The sequence below is a fragment of the Oncorhynchus masou genome, chromosome 3 (genome assembly GCF_036934945.1).
Source record: "Oncorhynchus masou masou isolate Uvic2021 chromosome 3, UVic_Omas_1.1, whole genome shotgun sequence".
NCBI lineage: Eukaryota > Metazoa > Chordata > Actinopteri > Salmoniformes > Salmonidae > Oncorhynchus > Oncorhynchus masou.
In genome coordinates this window covers 27,654,821-27,671,531 of record NC_088214.1, presented here as the reverse complement: position 1 = coordinate 27,671,531, position 16,711 = coordinate 27,654,821, and the positions used below count along the sequence as shown (strand labels likewise).

The 16,711-nt window shown below is 41.6% G+C and overlaps 2 protein-coding genes across 3 annotated transcripts in view; both read right to left on the bottom strand.

Annotated features, from left to right (window-relative positions):
• Positions 1 to 3,266: 3,266 nt before the first annotated feature.
• Positions 3,267 to 8,717, bottom strand: LOC135513912 (uroporphyrinogen decarboxylase). 2 transcript variants are annotated; one of them, XM_064936922.1, is made up of 10 exons: positions 8,532 to 8,717; positions 7,686 to 7,798; positions 7,453 to 7,532; positions 7,295 to 7,357; positions 6,890 to 7,087; positions 6,561 to 6,722; positions 5,584 to 5,718; positions 4,968 to 5,068; positions 4,654 to 4,720; positions 3,267 to 4,030 (listed from the first exon to the last, which is right to left on the bottom strand). In XM_064936922.1, exons 1-10 carry the CDS (start codon positions 8,552 to 8,554, stop codon positions 3,869 to 3,871), a joined length of 1,104 nt encoding a protein of 367 aa, XP_064792994.1. In that variant the 5' UTR covers positions 8,555 to 8,717; the 3' UTR covers positions 3,267 to 3,868. The 2 variants fall into 2 exon arrangements, with proteins under 2 accessions (XP_064792994.1, XP_064793003.1); XM_064936931.1 differs by having other exon boundaries at positions 8,598 to 8,717.
• Positions 8,718 to 9,040: 323 nt separating this feature from the next.
• The window catches only part of LOC135513904 (tyrosine-protein kinase Lyn-like), a 13,961-nt gene continuing 6,290 nt past the window's right edge, over positions 9,041 to 16,711 (bottom strand). Inside the window, exons 9-13 of the mRNA XM_064936909.1 lie at positions 13,449 to 13,631; positions 13,205 to 13,281; positions 10,997 to 11,150; positions 10,373 to 10,504; positions 9,041 to 9,936 (exon numbers count right to left, since the gene is read on the bottom strand). Of these exons, the coding sequence (XP_064792981.1) occupies positions 9,734 to 9,936; positions 10,373 to 10,504; positions 10,997 to 11,150; positions 13,205 to 13,281; positions 13,449 to 13,631 (749 nt within the window). The 3' untranslated portion in view covers positions 9,041 to 9,733. The remainder of the gene's footprint in view (positions 9,937 to 10,372; positions 10,505 to 10,996; positions 11,151 to 13,204; positions 13,282 to 13,448; positions 13,632 to 16,711) is intronic.

Here is a 16,711-nt window from a genome sequence, read left to right as displayed (position 1 = left end):
CAGTGTGAATATATTACAAAGGACAGTGACCTTAACACAATGACATGGGCGGCAGGGTAGCCTAGTGGTTAGAGCGTTGGACTAGTAACAGGAAGGTTGCGAGTTCAAACCCCCGAGCTGACAAGGTACAAATCTGTCGTTCTGCCCCTGGACAGGCAGTTAAACCCACTGTTCCTAGGCAGTCATTGAAAATGAGAATTTGTTCTTAACTGACTTGCCTAGTTAAATAAATGTCAAATAAAAATAAATAAAAAAACATGTCAGTGGCTTTCTAAAGCACAGGTCACAAGATGGAATCCACACAAAGGCTGTGTAATGACAGTGCCAATATCACATTCCCACAAAATATTGTCTTGACTTTTTCCATAGCGGCTACAGTATGAAACATTGGAGACAGCCAGTGACTCCTCACTGAGAGGTCTGATGTGGGCTTCTCCATTGCCCTATGTTAATATTTCAAATCAATCACAGTCTACGGCAGCCCATACGACAAAGCGCTGATGGTGCCAGTCCCTAACAAATGATGTACAGCCTGCTGTCTCCAGGAGCAGATTGGATTTTCAGGCCTGCTGATTTGCTGAGAGATTGTGCCTGAGACCCCCACAATCCATCCCCTTGGTCCTTTTTGTAAGGAGGCCTTGAGTTTTTTTTTAAGCACCAGATTCATTTAAAAACAATGCCTGAAAAGCCCATGACGTAACGCATGCACATGGGGAGAAACAAGAAAACATAGCCTTGCTCTACTTGGTCCTTAAACAGCGAAGTGTAAAATGATAGCACCTTTAGAAACCTAAAGAACTGATCAGCAAATTAATTGTTTTATCATGTTGAATTTTTTTCCCCTTCACATCGGCTGACGGGGAACAGCACCTCACAACACAAAGTCGGGCTAATCCTGCATTGTCACAACAACTTGTCGTTTGGGTCCAGCTGAAAAGGAGTGTGCCACCGCCGTGGCTTGAGGGTCAGACATCAAGCCAATCAGGAGACTCCTAGGCAGAGCTACCTCCTCTATCAATGTTTCACACAGCAAATCAAGGAGCATCCGTAAAGGACAACTAACCAAAACGTGATGTATTTTTGTGGAATCCTATGCCCACAATTCCAACAACAAAAACAACTGGATTTGTACCACTCTCTTATCCTCTAGTGCTTAGCTTCCTTTCAGAGAAAAACACCCATTGGGATTAACTGTCTTTATTCCTCGTGTAAATATCAGTCTGTAATGATAATAATTTCCTTTTAAACCAAAATAAGTAATAAAATTAAGCCATTTTTTTATATGCATGTTCAAAATGGAAACAAATTAAGTCTGGATAGATTTGTTCTGGAAATCGTTTGAACAAAATCATGTACAGCGTGCCAAACATACCCATCCCCGACTCCCAGCCCCTCACTACATCCCCGACTCCCAGCCCCTCACTACATCCCCGACTCCCAGCCCCTCACTACAGTTGTGGCCAAAAGTTTTGAGAATGACACAAATATACATTTTCACAAAGTCTGCTGCCTCGGTGTCTTCAAATATTTTTGTCAGATGTTACTATGGAATAGTGAAGTATAATTACAAGCATTTCACAAGTGTCAAAAGATTTGGACAATTACATGAAGTTAATGCAAAGAGTCAATATTTGCTGTGTTGACCCTTCTTTTTCAAGACCTCTGCAATCCGCCCTGGCATGCTGTCAATTAACTTCTGGACCACATCCTGACTGATGGCAGCCCATTCTTGCATAATCAATGCTTGGAGTTTGTCAGAATTTGTGGGTTTTTGTTTGTCCACTCTCCTCTTGAGGATTGACCACAAGTTATCAATGGGATTAAGGTCTGGGGAGTTTCCTGGCCATGGACCCAAAATATCAATGTTTTGTTCCCCAAGCCACTTGGTTATCACTTTTGCCTTATGGCAAAGTGCTCCATTATCCTGGAAACGGCATTGTTCGTCACCAAACTGTTCCTGGATGGTTGGGAGAAATTGCTCTCAGAGGATGTGTTGGTACCATACTTTATTCATGGCTGTGTTCTTAGGCAAAATTGTGAGTGAGCCCACTCCCTTGGCTGAGAAGAAACCCCACACATGAATGGTCTCAGGATGCTTTACTGTTGGCATGACACAGGACTGATGGTAGCACTCACCTTGTCTTCTCCGGACAAGCATTTTTCCAGATGCCCCAAACAATCGGAAAGGGGATTCATAGAAAATTACTTTACCACAGTCCTCAGCAGTCCAATCCCTGTACATTTACATTTAAGTCATTTAGCAGACGCTCTTATCCAGAGCGACTTACAAATTGGACCTTTTGCAGAATATCAGTCTGTCCCTGATGTTTTTCCTGGAGAGAAGTGGCTTCTTTGCTGCCCTTCTTGACACCAGGCCATCCTCCAAAAGTCTTCGCCTCACTGTGCATGCAGATGCACTCACACCTGCCTGCTGCCATTCCTGAGCAAGCTCCGTACTGGTGGTGCCCCGATCCCACAGCTGAATCAATTTTAGGAGGTGGTCCTTGCGCTTGGACTTTCTTGGGTGCCCTGAATCCTTCTTCACAACAATTGAACCGCTCTCCTTGAAGTTCTTGATGATCCGATAAATGGTAGATTTAGGTGCAATCTTACTAGCAGCAATATCCTTGCCTGTGAAGCCCTTTTTGTGCAAAAGCAATGATGACGGCACGTGTTTCCTTGCAGGTAACCATGGTTGACAGAGGAAGAACAATGATTCCAAGCACCACTCTCCTTTTGAAGCTTCCAGTCTGTTATTTGAACTCAATCAGCATGACATCTCCAGCCTTGTCCTCATCAACACTCACACCTGTGTTAACGAGAAAAATCACTGACATGATGTCAGCTGGTATTTTTGTGGCAGGGCTGAAATGCAGTGGAAATGTTTTTTTTTTAGGATTCAGTTCATTTGCATGGCAAAGCATGACTTACAATTCATCTGATTATTCTTCATAACATTCTGGAGTATATGCAAATTGCCATCATACAAACTGAGGCAGCAGACTGAAAATGTATATTTGTGTAATTCTCAAAACTTTTGGCCATGACTGTACATCTCATTTGTAATTTAAGAGTTTCCCCTGATAATCTCAAGCACCAGTGGTATGGTGGTAGATGTGTGGACATAGGATTGCGAATTCATCTCAAAGTGGGAGCTTCCCTTGAGAGCTTTGGTGAACTGCAGAGGTCAACATCTATGGAGCACAACAAGCTGAACCAACAGTCCTGGATGAAGGCTTTTGACTCAATAAAAACGAAGAGCGAAATAAACACTAGTGCTTATGCTTTAGTACATTTGTCACAGTCAAACAACAGTGTTGGCCATGAGACCAACACACAAACTTTCAAGATAATCACATTAAACCCTTCATGTTGTTGTAAGATGAACTACCTGATGAAAAAACGGAGCAGAGGCACGTACACATAGGAAATATTACAAGGTCGTGCACTACTTTAATGTTTTTCTTTTGTCCAAGGATTATCTATAGAATATAACCAAAATATTATTTATAAAAGAAAAATCACACACTACCGTTCAAAAGTTTGGTGTCACTTAAATGTCCTCGTTTTTGAAAGAAAAGCACATTTTTTGTCCATTAAAATAACAGCAAATTGATCAGAAATACAGTGTAGACATTGTTAATGTTGTAAATGACTATTGTAGCTGGAAACGGCTGATTGTTTGTGGAATAACGTAAGTCTGGATTTTTCCTGTGATAACATACTTGATAAGACCTGTTGGTAGATTGGATTTCTGTGAATACATGATACATTGTCTCTATAAACCAATGCAATGTTGCTTAGTTCTTTGGGCGCTGCTCTCTGCTAGTATGATGACTGTGGTCAATGTTGCCTGGTGACGGGGGTGTTACTTGAGATTGAGGTGGCGAGAGTGAGTGTGGACAGCTTCTACAAAGGCACCCACATTCTCCGGATCCATGTCAGGGTACAGCCCGTGGCCCAGGTTGGCTATGTACCCTCTGGTCCCAAAGCCTTCCAGCATCTTCTTCACTATCTCTGATATACGCTCCTGTAGAAACAGAGACAAATGAGCATCACTTTGAAAGTGTTCCGTATAAGTAAGAGCAGCGGGGTTAGCAAGTGCCTGGCTCAAGAACACAATGGTTGCTGGGTCATGTGCTTGTACTGTACAGCACCTTTGTACTCACTCTGTACCATGTGTTTTCTATTGTCAATATTCTAGATGTATTTTTTTAAATAATATAATAAAATCATTTTCGGAATGGTCAAACGTTTTCAGTGTAAACTTAAACGACTAAAGCCAGATATGAAGTATGTAGAAAGGATAATGGACTTGTATATTTTTAAATAAGAATCTTTGAGAACTAACCATCACCAAAACAAAAAACTAGACAGTCAGGGAGAATCAAGCATTCAAAAAAAATGATGCATTCAGGAGTATTTTTGTCATGGGGCCCCCATTGATTTGTCACTCATATAGCTTTAAAACTGTCAAATGTTCTCTTCGCCCCATGGCAAAAAGTGTACAGTAGCAGGAAATTAGCTTTAAAAAAAGCAAAAAGTTTATCTGTGCCAAAGAGGAGAACCCTTAAATGTTCAGTCGGAGACTGCACCATTGGCCACGCCCACCACCTAAGCCCCATTTTGATCCAGAAAAAACACAGTGCTTACCTTGGGGGCATAGAGTGCACAGGGGTCCATGTTCCCCTGGAGACTAACCTTTCCTCCCGTTCGCTCTCTGAAACCACAGAGACAATAGGCTCGCTAGGAAGAGTTCATTTACAAGGTGTTCAATGGACAAAGCCAGGCACCCCCATTTTTATTGTTGACAGGATAAACTTGTGAATCCAATACAATTTAAACATATGACACAAAACGTCTTTTGCAAACGTTGGCTCGGGCCATTGACTGTCTAGGAAGCTAACTCTCTTGGAATGATTCATAATCATCAATTGCTTTCTGTGAAAAGGGTTCATGTCCATTACCGTGCTGAGCGTGGATCGATGGTCCAATCCAAACCAACCACCTCATAGTGGGACTGAGAGAGGTCCTCCAGACCATAGTGGCCATCCTTGGCAAACACAATCTGGAACAGAACATACAGGACACACCCGTGAAAAACTAAAATTACAAAACGATTGTGAAATATTTAATTATGAGCAGTGCTGTACAGGTAAAAGACTTCAGGTCAGCGTGAAAAGAAACGTAACGGTTTCATTGCGTTTTTCGGCAAAAAAGTGGGTTAACTGTTGGGCAAGAAAAAGTTGGGTGAACTGTGTTAACATGCATTTATCCGCCACTACACTGCTGATTCTGAGACCCACGACATGCTATATAATGATTCAAGGCATAAAAAAAACTTTAATGTATTTCTGACTATTTAAGATGCCGCCTGTAGAGAAAACTCTGACCATATAGTGCCATCTACTGGTGAAATATCGCATCACACTGACCAACATATCTCACTGCAATAACGGCAAGCCTTTTATAAGGACAACGTAGGAGATGATAAACAAAAGCTTGTCTTGAAATTCTAGTGACATAAAATCCACAAAATGGAGGCCTGTGTTGATGTGTGAATGACAGTCTGTGTGGGCTCACCATGGGGACATCCTGGCCTGACTCCTTCAGCTGGTCCTTGACCTTACGAGCGATGTCTCGGAGGTAGGGCAGGGAGAACTCCTGGAACTCCACTGGGCCCAGACAGCCAGCATGGGACTCAAACACCTGCAAGGCCTGGGGAAACACAGAGATGGGGGATGTATCTACATAGCACTACACTGAGTGCACAAAACATTATGAACACCTGCTCTTTCCATGACAGACTGACCAGGTGAATCCAGGTGAAAGCTATGATCCCTTTTTGATGTCACTTGTTATATCCACATCAATCAGTGTAGATGAAGAGGAGGAGACAGGTCAAAGAAGGATTTTTAAGCCTTGAGACGACAGACATGGATTGTGTGCCATTCCGAGGGTGAGTGGCAATGACAAAACATGTGACTGCCTTTGAACGGGGTATGGTAGTAGGTGCCAGGCGCACCGGTTTGAGTGTGTTAAAAAATGCCACGCTGCTGGGTTTTTCACACTCAACAGCTTCCTGTGTGTATCAAGAATGGTCCACCACCCAAAGGACATCCAGCCAACTTGACACAACTGTTGGAAGCATTGGTGTCAACATGGGCCAGCATCCCTGTGGAACGCTTTCAACACCTTGTACAGTCCATGCCCTAATGAACTGAGGCTGGGGGGCTCAACGCAATAGGAAGGTGTTCATAATGTTTGGTACACTCAGTGTATGTCTTTTGTATAATGTGCCTATGCCAGGGGCCCTATAAGAGACCTGCATGAATAAAATCAACATTCTATCAGTCCCTAGATATTGAGCTATCAAATAATGAATGGTCTGGCAAGTGTAACATCTTCTCTTTGTCCAATTAAGTGCTGTAAATAAAATGATCTACCCTCTATTCACCTGATAATTTTCCCATGTGCAAGAACTCTGAGCTAGCAGTGCACCTGAGGATAAACTGTAGTAAATACAGCTGGATCTCAATCTCCCACGATGCCTAGCTTACCTGTGCCCCAGCAGCCACTTGTCCCAGCAGGTACTCTACGATGACATCTGTCAGCATCTTTAGCAGCTTGTGGCTGGCCTCAGGGTGGCGGTACAGCCAGCGCTTAGCCTTGGAGTGGGTTGTTGAGCCTCCCCCCTCAATCATATAGGCCATTAGGGTCCACTACAAGGGAAAACAGATGATGATATGGGCCCACTTTACCGAAGCCACTAGTCTAAGAACACCAAAATACAACACGTTTTTTTCTTCTGACGATTGAAGCAACCAATAGATTATTTATTGAAAAGTGTTTTCTCTGTGTGTGTGTGTGTGTGTGTGTGAGATCTCACCGGGGCACCAGTGAAGCCGATCAGAGGGACCTTGCCATCCAGTTTGTGGCGTGTCAATGTGATGGCCTTGAAGACATAGCCCAGCTCCTTGTTGACGTCCACCTTGGGCTGCAGGAGCAGCAGGTCTTCTGGCTCCTTTAGGGGCTCTGGGAACGTAGGGCCCTTTCCTGCCACCATCTGGACATCCATACCCATGGCCTGGTAGCAGGAACACACATACACCCAGACATTCATTGGGCAGTTCCATTCCTCATACTGTATCTGAGTTATGTGCTTCCTCCTCTCCACATACTACACAAAGAGATGACCTTCTTACCGAGGAGGAAAAGGAGGAAGAACACTTGTAATTGAAGTCAGTAAAGTAATGGCAAATAAAAATCTTTGTCAGACAAGGCCTACTCTTACCTGTGGGATAACCAGGATATCTGAGAAGATGATGGCCGCATCAAATGGGAAACGTCTCAATGGCTGTGAGAAGACCCCAAAAAATAATAGGTGAACCTTATCAATCAAGGCTAAGATGTTTTGTAGATGATCGTTTTATACCTGTACTGCATAGCTACCTGGAGAGTGAGTTCGCAGCAGGCTGCAGGTGACCGACAAGTTTCAAAGAAGTCCTTCCCAGCTCTGAACTCACGGAACTCTACAAACAGACATGTCAATACCAGCAACTCATTAAAGGATGGATGGGTCCACTCAAACAATAACAACCTACTCATATTTGATTTAGCCTAGTGCTTGTTAATGTTAGTCTCTTATGTCAGTGAAGTGAATATGAGGGTGTCGTGAGGCCCACCTGGCAGGTAGCGTCCAGCCTGTCTCATACACCACACAGGCACATGGTTGGTCTCCTGGCCATGGCATGCACGGAGGAATGCATCATTCTTCAACTTAGGGAAGTCTTTGGGGCTAAAAAAACAAAATATCATGTCAAAGATGGAATGAGACATTGTCAAAGCAATGTAAACAGAACATGACGTTTTTCCCTCCCAACCCACCCATTCACTCAAACAGGTAGATGGGTAGGTACAGACACATTTAGTTAGTAATATTCTTCACCACTTTAACAATGAGGTCATATTCTTATCAGAGGCAAGGCCTACTCCTCCCCTTATCCTAGCTATCGTGTTGGCCACCCACTATAGAGTGCTGTAGGAGCATGTGATCTAAAAAGATAAGTCCCCCTCGCTGTTATCAGCTGCACATTGTGAAACGGTTGAATATTATGCAGGTTCTCTCTTTCTCATGCAACTTCATAGTGGAACTGTCACAAATGCTTTACGTACCAAGCCTAACCCCTGACAATAATTCAATGTGACATGCTGGAAGTCTTCATCGTGTCCCTTTAGTGACTGAGGCAAAGTTGCCTGGATCAGTTAGCTGTTAATGGTGGGTAGCTAACTAGCTAGCTTCTTAGCACACAATTAAAAAAAGAACTAGCTAGCTACAATCAAGCATGAGAAGAAGACAAACAACACTGCATGCACTTGAATGTCGATGTAATAGATAGATAGCTAATGGTTCAGTGTTTTGTAACGCTTCCAATAAAATATATATTATTCTATACAAGCTAAATGGTAAGCTAGCTAGTCGGCTAACGATTGCTTGCTTTAGAGTAGCTAGGTATACAGCATATACGTACAGTATTAGATTGTCATTTTCCATGATGGGACAGATGATACAATGGTTGAGAAAGTGTAGAAATTACGTTTACGTGTCCTAGATGTCAGTGGCACAATGCTGCTTGCTTCTTAACTATCATCCAGAATGTTGTACAACTAAAATTATGTCACACCCCTCGGCTACAGGGCGCGGCCATCTTTAGAAAGTCATGTGACCACTATGGTTACGTTTAAACTTTTTGCCTCGCGAACCCCGAATTTTGTATGTTGCGCACTGTGATATCGGTAGTTGTCCGTTTATAAGATCTTTTGATTGATACTTTTCATGTTTTGTAAGTCAATTCACTGACTCAAATGATCTGATTTTAAATCAGATCTCACATCGCATGGAGAAGTGAATTAATTGAAAAGCGCTAGTACAAAAAGAGGACATGGAACGCCACTTGTCTTGTCTGCTAAATAGTTGATAGCATATAATATAATTTATAGTGCTGATGACACTTTTCAAATAACTTAAAATAGGCCAAAATTATAAAACATCTGCAAATAAGTATTTTTATTGATACAGATCATTTGCATTTATTCAGGTTAATACAATCACGTGATGTCACACATCAATAACTCATTGCAAAAAAACAACAACTAAAATACAACAAATATACATGAAATAAATCATTAGTCTCATTATTTCTGTAATTCAGAAAATAACCCAAAAGATCAGCTGCTAAAATAAATCAATGTACCTTGAAATACAAAGAAAAATAGAAATGTAATAGATGAAAAGGTAAGCATCTGTACTGGTAAAATGTATGATTGAATTCAACATGGCAAACATATATGACTATAGTGATAATAAATATGTGGTAGAATGTCTATTTTGTGCTGTTCAATGTGATAATTATTCTACAGGTTTGATCAGTCAGTCAACAGTAAGCCATTTGTTATTCGATCATTTTCCGTGAAATGCTGAAATGCACAAGCAGGTCTATACTTCAATATGAAGTTGAGTTCATAGATTCATCTTTGGCTTGCCTAACAAATAAACAAGCAGTCAACTTGTCCGACAATATCTCTACTTCTGCTGAATAGCTGATATTGTTGCTGGTGGATTGACTATTTCATAATGAAACTAGCAGATTTTGTACATCCCAAATGACACCCTATCCCCTACATAGTGCACTACTTTTGGCCAGAGCCCTATTGGGACTCAAACATTGACTTCCTAGGGCTGCTGTTGGTACTGGCCCTCTGTGGCGGTGTAAAAGTCATCTAGGACACTCTGGATGTAGTCAAATGTAGGCCTGTCATCTGGCTTGCTCTTCCAGCAGGTGGTCATGATGTCATAGAGCTCGTTGGGACAGTTCTCAGGGCGGGGCATTCTATAACCTCTCTGCACTGAAGTCATCACCTCACCATTACTCATCCCTTGAAAAAGGAAAAAAGGGAACAGAAAGATTCAGTGAGACGAAGCAGATACTCTGAAATGCAGGTCGACCCAAATTGAAAACAAAAAGTAAATGTGACCAATTCTTATTTCTGTGGGGAAAATGGTTGATCAATAGCGGAAAAATACAAATAAAAAATATAAATAAAGTCAGCAGGTATTTGGTATTTCCTAACGCATCACAATAAATACCATCAAACCAAATACAGGGTCCTTCTCTGGAGAATACCACTCAATGATCTCATGCAATATCTGTCATTAACCAGCAGATGGCGATAAATATATGTTAACGCCTACTATTCCGTTAATTCAAACTCTATATTTGGCAGCATATCGTGGGGAAATCAGGCTTGAGTAGCTAGTCTTAAATATGAAAGTATTGTGTGTGTTTATGTGTATAAGGTTGCATGTAATTACCTGGGTAAGGTATTTTTCCATATGTAATGATTTCATACAGGAGGACTCCAAAGGACCACATGTCTGACTTGATAGTGAAGGATCCATAGTTGATGGCCTCTGGTGCTGTCCACTTGATGGGAAACTTTGCACCTGTAATGGGCAAACACTCACATATTCAGAGGATGGAATAGTTTGACACTTATCTGCCTAACCAACCAACCAAGGTACAATTAAATACACTAGTACATGTTTGGACTGCTGACAGAAGCATTCTTATACAAACCAATATGCAATGATAACCAGTTTGCTTCAAGCATGTTTACATTGCTGAAATGTACCTCTACTTAGATAAACATCAACATCATGTCCCTCAGCGGTACTGGTCTCTACAGATACGATCTTACAAAATATACACAATTACACTACTGAAATAACTCTAGAGAGCAACAGGGAATTTCTCTATACTGTCTTGCTCAGCCAAAGATGAGACACTAGACAAATCATTTTGGGAAAAACTCATGATGCATAATTATTCAGTCATGAATGTTGTCACATGAATCACACATATGTATAACAGTATGGCCAAAGTACAGTATTAATATTGTACTAACAAATTCTAGCATGCACAGACGGACGGCTCACCCTCTCTGGCTGTGTACTGGTCATCTTCTATAACTCTAGCAAGGCCAAAGTCAGCTATTTTACACAGCAAACTCTCAGACACCAGGACATTGGCTGTTCTCAGGTCACGGTGGATGTAGTTCTTCTTCTCAATGTAAGCCATTCCCTCCGCAATCTGAAAATTGATGAAAGTTCCCCTCAGAGATTAATAAAGTACCTAAAGTACCTATCTATCTGAGATGAAACTCAATTCAGCATTCGATCCAAATTAGCAAATCTGTCCGACTGACTTGTGTCGTTTCGTTCCCATAAAACAGTACTGAAAATAACTAGACTTCTCTTCTGACAAAAATTCAGTATGGCAAATGTGCAATGCTGCACAACATGCACCACATGACCAAAAGTCTGTGGACACCTGCTCGTCAAACATCTCATTCCCCTTTCTGCCAGTCACATTCTCTTAAAGTTCCCCAAAGCACACACATCCCTGGGTCGCTCCTCTTTTCAGTTCACTGCAACTAGTGACTGGCATGAGCTGCAAAAAACACTCAAACTGGACCGTTTTATCTCCATCTCTTCATTCAAAGACTCAATCATGGACACTCTTACTGACTGTTGTGGCTGCTTTGCGTGATGTATTGTTGTCTCTACCTTCTTGCCATTTGTGCTGTTGTCTCTGCCTAATAATGTTTCTACCATGTTTTGTGCTGCTACCATGTTGTTCTGCTGCCATGTTGGGTTGCTACCATGCTGTGTTTTCATGTGTTGCTGCTATGCTATGTTGTTGTCTTAGGTCTCTCTTTATGTAGTGTTGTGGTGTCTCTCGTCGTGATGTGTGTTTTGTCCTATGTTTTTTTTTTAAAAAAAAATGAATCCCTGTCCACACAAGAGGCTTTTTGCCTCTTGGTAGACCACCATTGTAAATAATAATTTGTTCTTAACTGACTTGCCTAGTTAAATAATGGTTTTATTTTTTTCTAGAACATTCTCCACTCTTCTGGGAAGGCTTTCCGCTAGATGTTGGAACATTTCTGCGGGGACTTGCTTCCATTAAGCCACCAGCCGATGCTAGGCATTGTATATGGTGATCTTAGGCTTGTGTGTGGCTGCTCGGCCATGGAAACCTAGTTCATGAAGCTGGCAGTTTGGAACTCGGTAGTGAGTGTTACAACCGAGGACAGGTGATTTTTACGCGCTACAAACTTCAGCACTCTGTGGTCCCGTTCCTTGAGCTTGTGTGGCCTACCACTTCGCGTCTGAGCCGTTGTTGCTCTTAGACGTTTCCACTTCGCAATAACAACACTTAGAATTTTAATGACTGACTTGTTGGAAAGGTGGCATCCTATGACGGTGCCACATTGAAAGTCACTGAGCTCTTCAGTAAGGCCATTCTACTGCCAATGTTTGTCTATGGAGATTGTATGGCTGTGTGCTCGATTTCATACACCTGTCAGCAACTAGTGTGGCTGAAATAGCCGAATCCACTCATTTGAAGGGATGTCCACATACCTTTGTATACATAGAGTAGTTAATGTTTGTATTTTACCTCTTGGTAGAATTGAATTAGCTACCAACCATTTGACTTGGTTATTACTCAACAGGGTTAAGTGAGCTGGCTGAGTCCATTCTGGGAAAGGGTTGATCTAGTAATCAGACAATTGTTTCATTTCCCCAACTGCATCCTCTTTCACTTTGTCTAACACGTTGTGCAACTGTGGCTAGGTGCAGTTTTCCCAAGCCTGAACTGACCACACCTCTCAGTCAATCCACAAAGACCTGATTAAAGTTCATTAGGAATTTCTATTGAACTAATTAGTATCTCAAATGTACTGATCTACATGGAATGAGGTATATTCCTTTCAAAATGTGTGACCTTTTTTTAGGTAGTTTACTTCTTTGGGGAGGCATGTTATCAATGGTACATTATGGATCATAATTTTGTGTATTGACTGTTTGGTTGAATCACATTTCTTATACTTCCATGAGACGCATACTTTAATAGGCGTGTGTGAGGCACCCACAGGATGGTCTTCACTTGTCACTTCAATGTTCTTAGTTTGTTGCAACTCATTTGGAAAGTTCGTCACCAAATAGTATTTAGTTGCTATTCCTCTTTCTGGTTTTCTGGAAAAACTGACATCATCATCTATTTCTTAAGTGGAAATGTCTGTAAAGTTGAGCAATAATCTTAATCCTTGTGACATATAGAGATGTAAAGAAGAACATTACCTGTGCAGAGAAATCGATGAGCTTAGGTAGCTGAACTTTGCAGCCGACCTCACTTTTTAGGAAATCTAAGAGGCTACCTAAAAAAAGGAAAGAAACAAAATGGAGGAATAGAAACCAAAAACCAATGAAAATGTGCAAAGGTGACTTACGGAACACTTATATAACTTATGTAACATCAAATGGTGTGTATTGATGAAAACATGTCTGCAAAATGATTAGGAATTGGACTTGAAGGGTGTGTTACCATTGGACATGTACTCTGTGATGATGTAGATGGGCTCGACCTTGGTGACGACGGCGTAGAGGCGCACCAGTCTGTCGTGTTGCAGGGTCTTCATCAGGTTAGCCTCCTCCATGAAGGCCTCCGCTGACATGGTGCCTGGCTTCAGTGTCTTCACTGCCACCTTAGTCGTGTTGTTGTAGAACGCTGCAACAAGGAGGGATTTACACAGTATGAAGTATATAAAAATGTCTTCTGACCTCCAGGGCTACCTACTGTGTTTTTTTGTCTTTTTATTTGAATGCCATTTTGATTGGAAGATTTCACATGAACAGATGACAGTGATTGCATGCAGTTTCACACGATTAAGCAACAAGGGAACCAATGGCAGTGACATGTGTCACGTTCTGACCTTTATTTCCTTTGTTTTGTCATTATTTAGTATGGTCAGGGCGTGAGTTGGGGTGGGCAGTCTATGTTTGTTTTTCTATGATTTGGGTATTTCTATGTTTCGGCCAAGTATGGTTCTCAATCAGAGGCAGGTATCATTAGTGGTCTCTTGAGAATCATACTTCGGTCGCCTGGCTTTCACTGTGTGTTTGTGGGTGATTGTTCCTGTCTCTGTGTTTGCACCAGATAGGGCTGTTTTTTTTCTTCACATTTATTGTTTTTGTTAGTTTATTCATGTATAGTGTCTTTATTAAATTAAACATGAATAACCACCACGCTGCGTTTTGGTCCGCCTCTCCTTCAACTAAAGAAAACCGCTACAACATGGAGTAGTGAAGTGCAGTTCATACTCAATAAATAGAACGAAGGAATTAAGCTGTAACAGTTCAGAAAAAAACTGTTTGTTTGAGAGAGCTAAAAGTAGACAGCAGGAGCCTTGAGACAGATACATTTTCATGTTTCAGCTTCACTGCCCTCTGAACAAACATCAACTGTAAGACGCCTCAGGGGAATGATGATAAAACTGCTAGAGAGACCATTGATTCAAAACAATAACTCTAAGTGTAAGCCCCAAATGACAGCATATTCCCAATATAGTGTATTACTTTTGACCAGGGCCCATAGAGCTTTGGTCAAAAGTAGTGCACTATGTAGGGAATAGGGTGCTATTTGGAATGCACATAATAAAATACAAGCTAGGGAGTTTCTCTGTATATATTACTGATTAACAAGTGGAGTTTCAGTACAAGTTTGAGCATTTTGAACCCTCTGTCCAAAATAGCATGTCTTTATCACATAAGTCTCCAACAATTTTATTGGTTCCACTGTGCTAGCTGAACAAGCACCGAACTTAATCCTAATCTAAGCCTCTTAATTCCTCGTTTTCATAGAGAAGAAGGGACTAAACTCTACAGAGACATAACAAATGCAAAGAGGTGAATGAGAGGAAACAGGACTGTCGACAGCTCCATCTGGCTGGCTGGCTCACTGTGCCATAGGAAAAGCCCTTAAAGCCAATGAGTTCAGAGAAAACAAAGGAAACATCTTGAGCGCCGTACAGGAGCCCCACAGTCCATTTGGATATTTGCAAAGATGACAACTTCCTGCAATTCATCAAGGCTGAGGTGCGGGAAGGGAGGACTTGAATAATAACAAAATCCAATGCAAATTCGAAGTCAGACATACTCACATTTCCTCTACAGATGCCTCTGATAACAGCACCAACAGTTCCTTGTACCAGTCCCATCCCTCCACTCTCTACGGCTGCTCACAATCTCATAGAGACAGTAGGATCAACATTTGACTGTCTGTCTGTCTCAGCTGCCCTAACCCTGACACAATTACACCACAATAAAGTGATACCATTCAAAAACAATGGAGAATTCTGACCAAAGGTCTGCCATGACTCATGCATCCACTTACATTACAATAAAGATGACTTACAGTGCCTGCGAAAGTATTCGGCCCCCTTGAACTTTGTGACCTTTTGCCACATTTCAGGCTTCAAACATAAAGATATAAAACTGTATTTTTTTGTGAAGAATCAACAACAAGTGGGACACAATCATGAAGTGGAACGACATTTATTGGATATTTCAAACTTTTTCAACAAATCAAAAACAAAAATTATTCAGCCCCTTTACTTTCAGTGCAGCAAACTCTCTCCAGAAGTTCAGTGAGGATCTCTGAATGATCCAATGTTGACCTAAATGACTAATGATGATAAATACAATCCACCTGTGTGTAATCAAGTCTCCGTATAAATGCACCTGCACTGTGATATTCTCAGAGGTCCATTAAAAGCGCAGAGAGCATCATGAAGAACAAGGAACACACCAGGCAGGTCCGAGATACTGTTGTGAAGAAGTTTAAAGCCAGATTTGGATACAAAAAGATTTCCCAAGCTTTAAACATCCCAAAGAGCACTGTGCAATCGATAATATTGAAATGGAATGAGTATCAGACCACTGCAAATCTACCAAGACCTGGCCGTCCCTCTAAACCTTCAGCTCATACAAGGAGAAGACTGATCAGAGATGCAGCCAAGAGGCCCATGATCACTCTGGATGAACTGCAGAGATCTACAGCTGAGGTGGGAGACTCTGTCCATAGGACAACAATCAGTCGTATATTGCACAAATCTGGCCTTTATGGAAGAGTGGCAAGAAGAAAGCCATTTCTTAAAGATATCCATAAAAAGTGTTGTTTAAAGTTTGCCACAAGCCACCTGGGAGACACACCAAACATGTGGAAGAAGGTGCTCTGGTCAGATGAAACCAAAATTGAACTTTTTGGCAACAATGCAAAACGTTATGTTTGGTGTAAAAGCAACACAGCTCATCACCCTGAACACACCATCCCCACTGTCAAACATGGTGGTGGCAGCATCATGGTTTGGGCCTGCTTTTCTTCAGCAGGGACAGGGAAGATGGTTAAAATTGATGGGAAGATGGATGGAGCCAAATACAGAACCATTCTGGAAGAAAACCTGATGGAGTCTGCAAAAGACCTGAGACTGGGACGGAGATTTGTCTTCCAACAAGACAATGATCCAAAACATAAAGCAAAATCTACAATGGAATGGTTCAAAAATAAACATATCCAGGTGTTAGAATGGCCAAGTCAAAGTCCAGACCTGAATCCAATCGAGAATCTGTGGAAAGAACTGAAAACTGCTGTTCACAAATGCTCTCCATCCAACCTCACTGAGCTCGAGCTGTTTTGCAAGGAGGAATGGGAAAAAATGTCAGTCTCTCGAAGTGCAAAACTGATAAGAGACATACCCCAAGCGACTTACAGCTGTAATCGCAGCAAAAGGTGGCGCTACAAAGTATTAA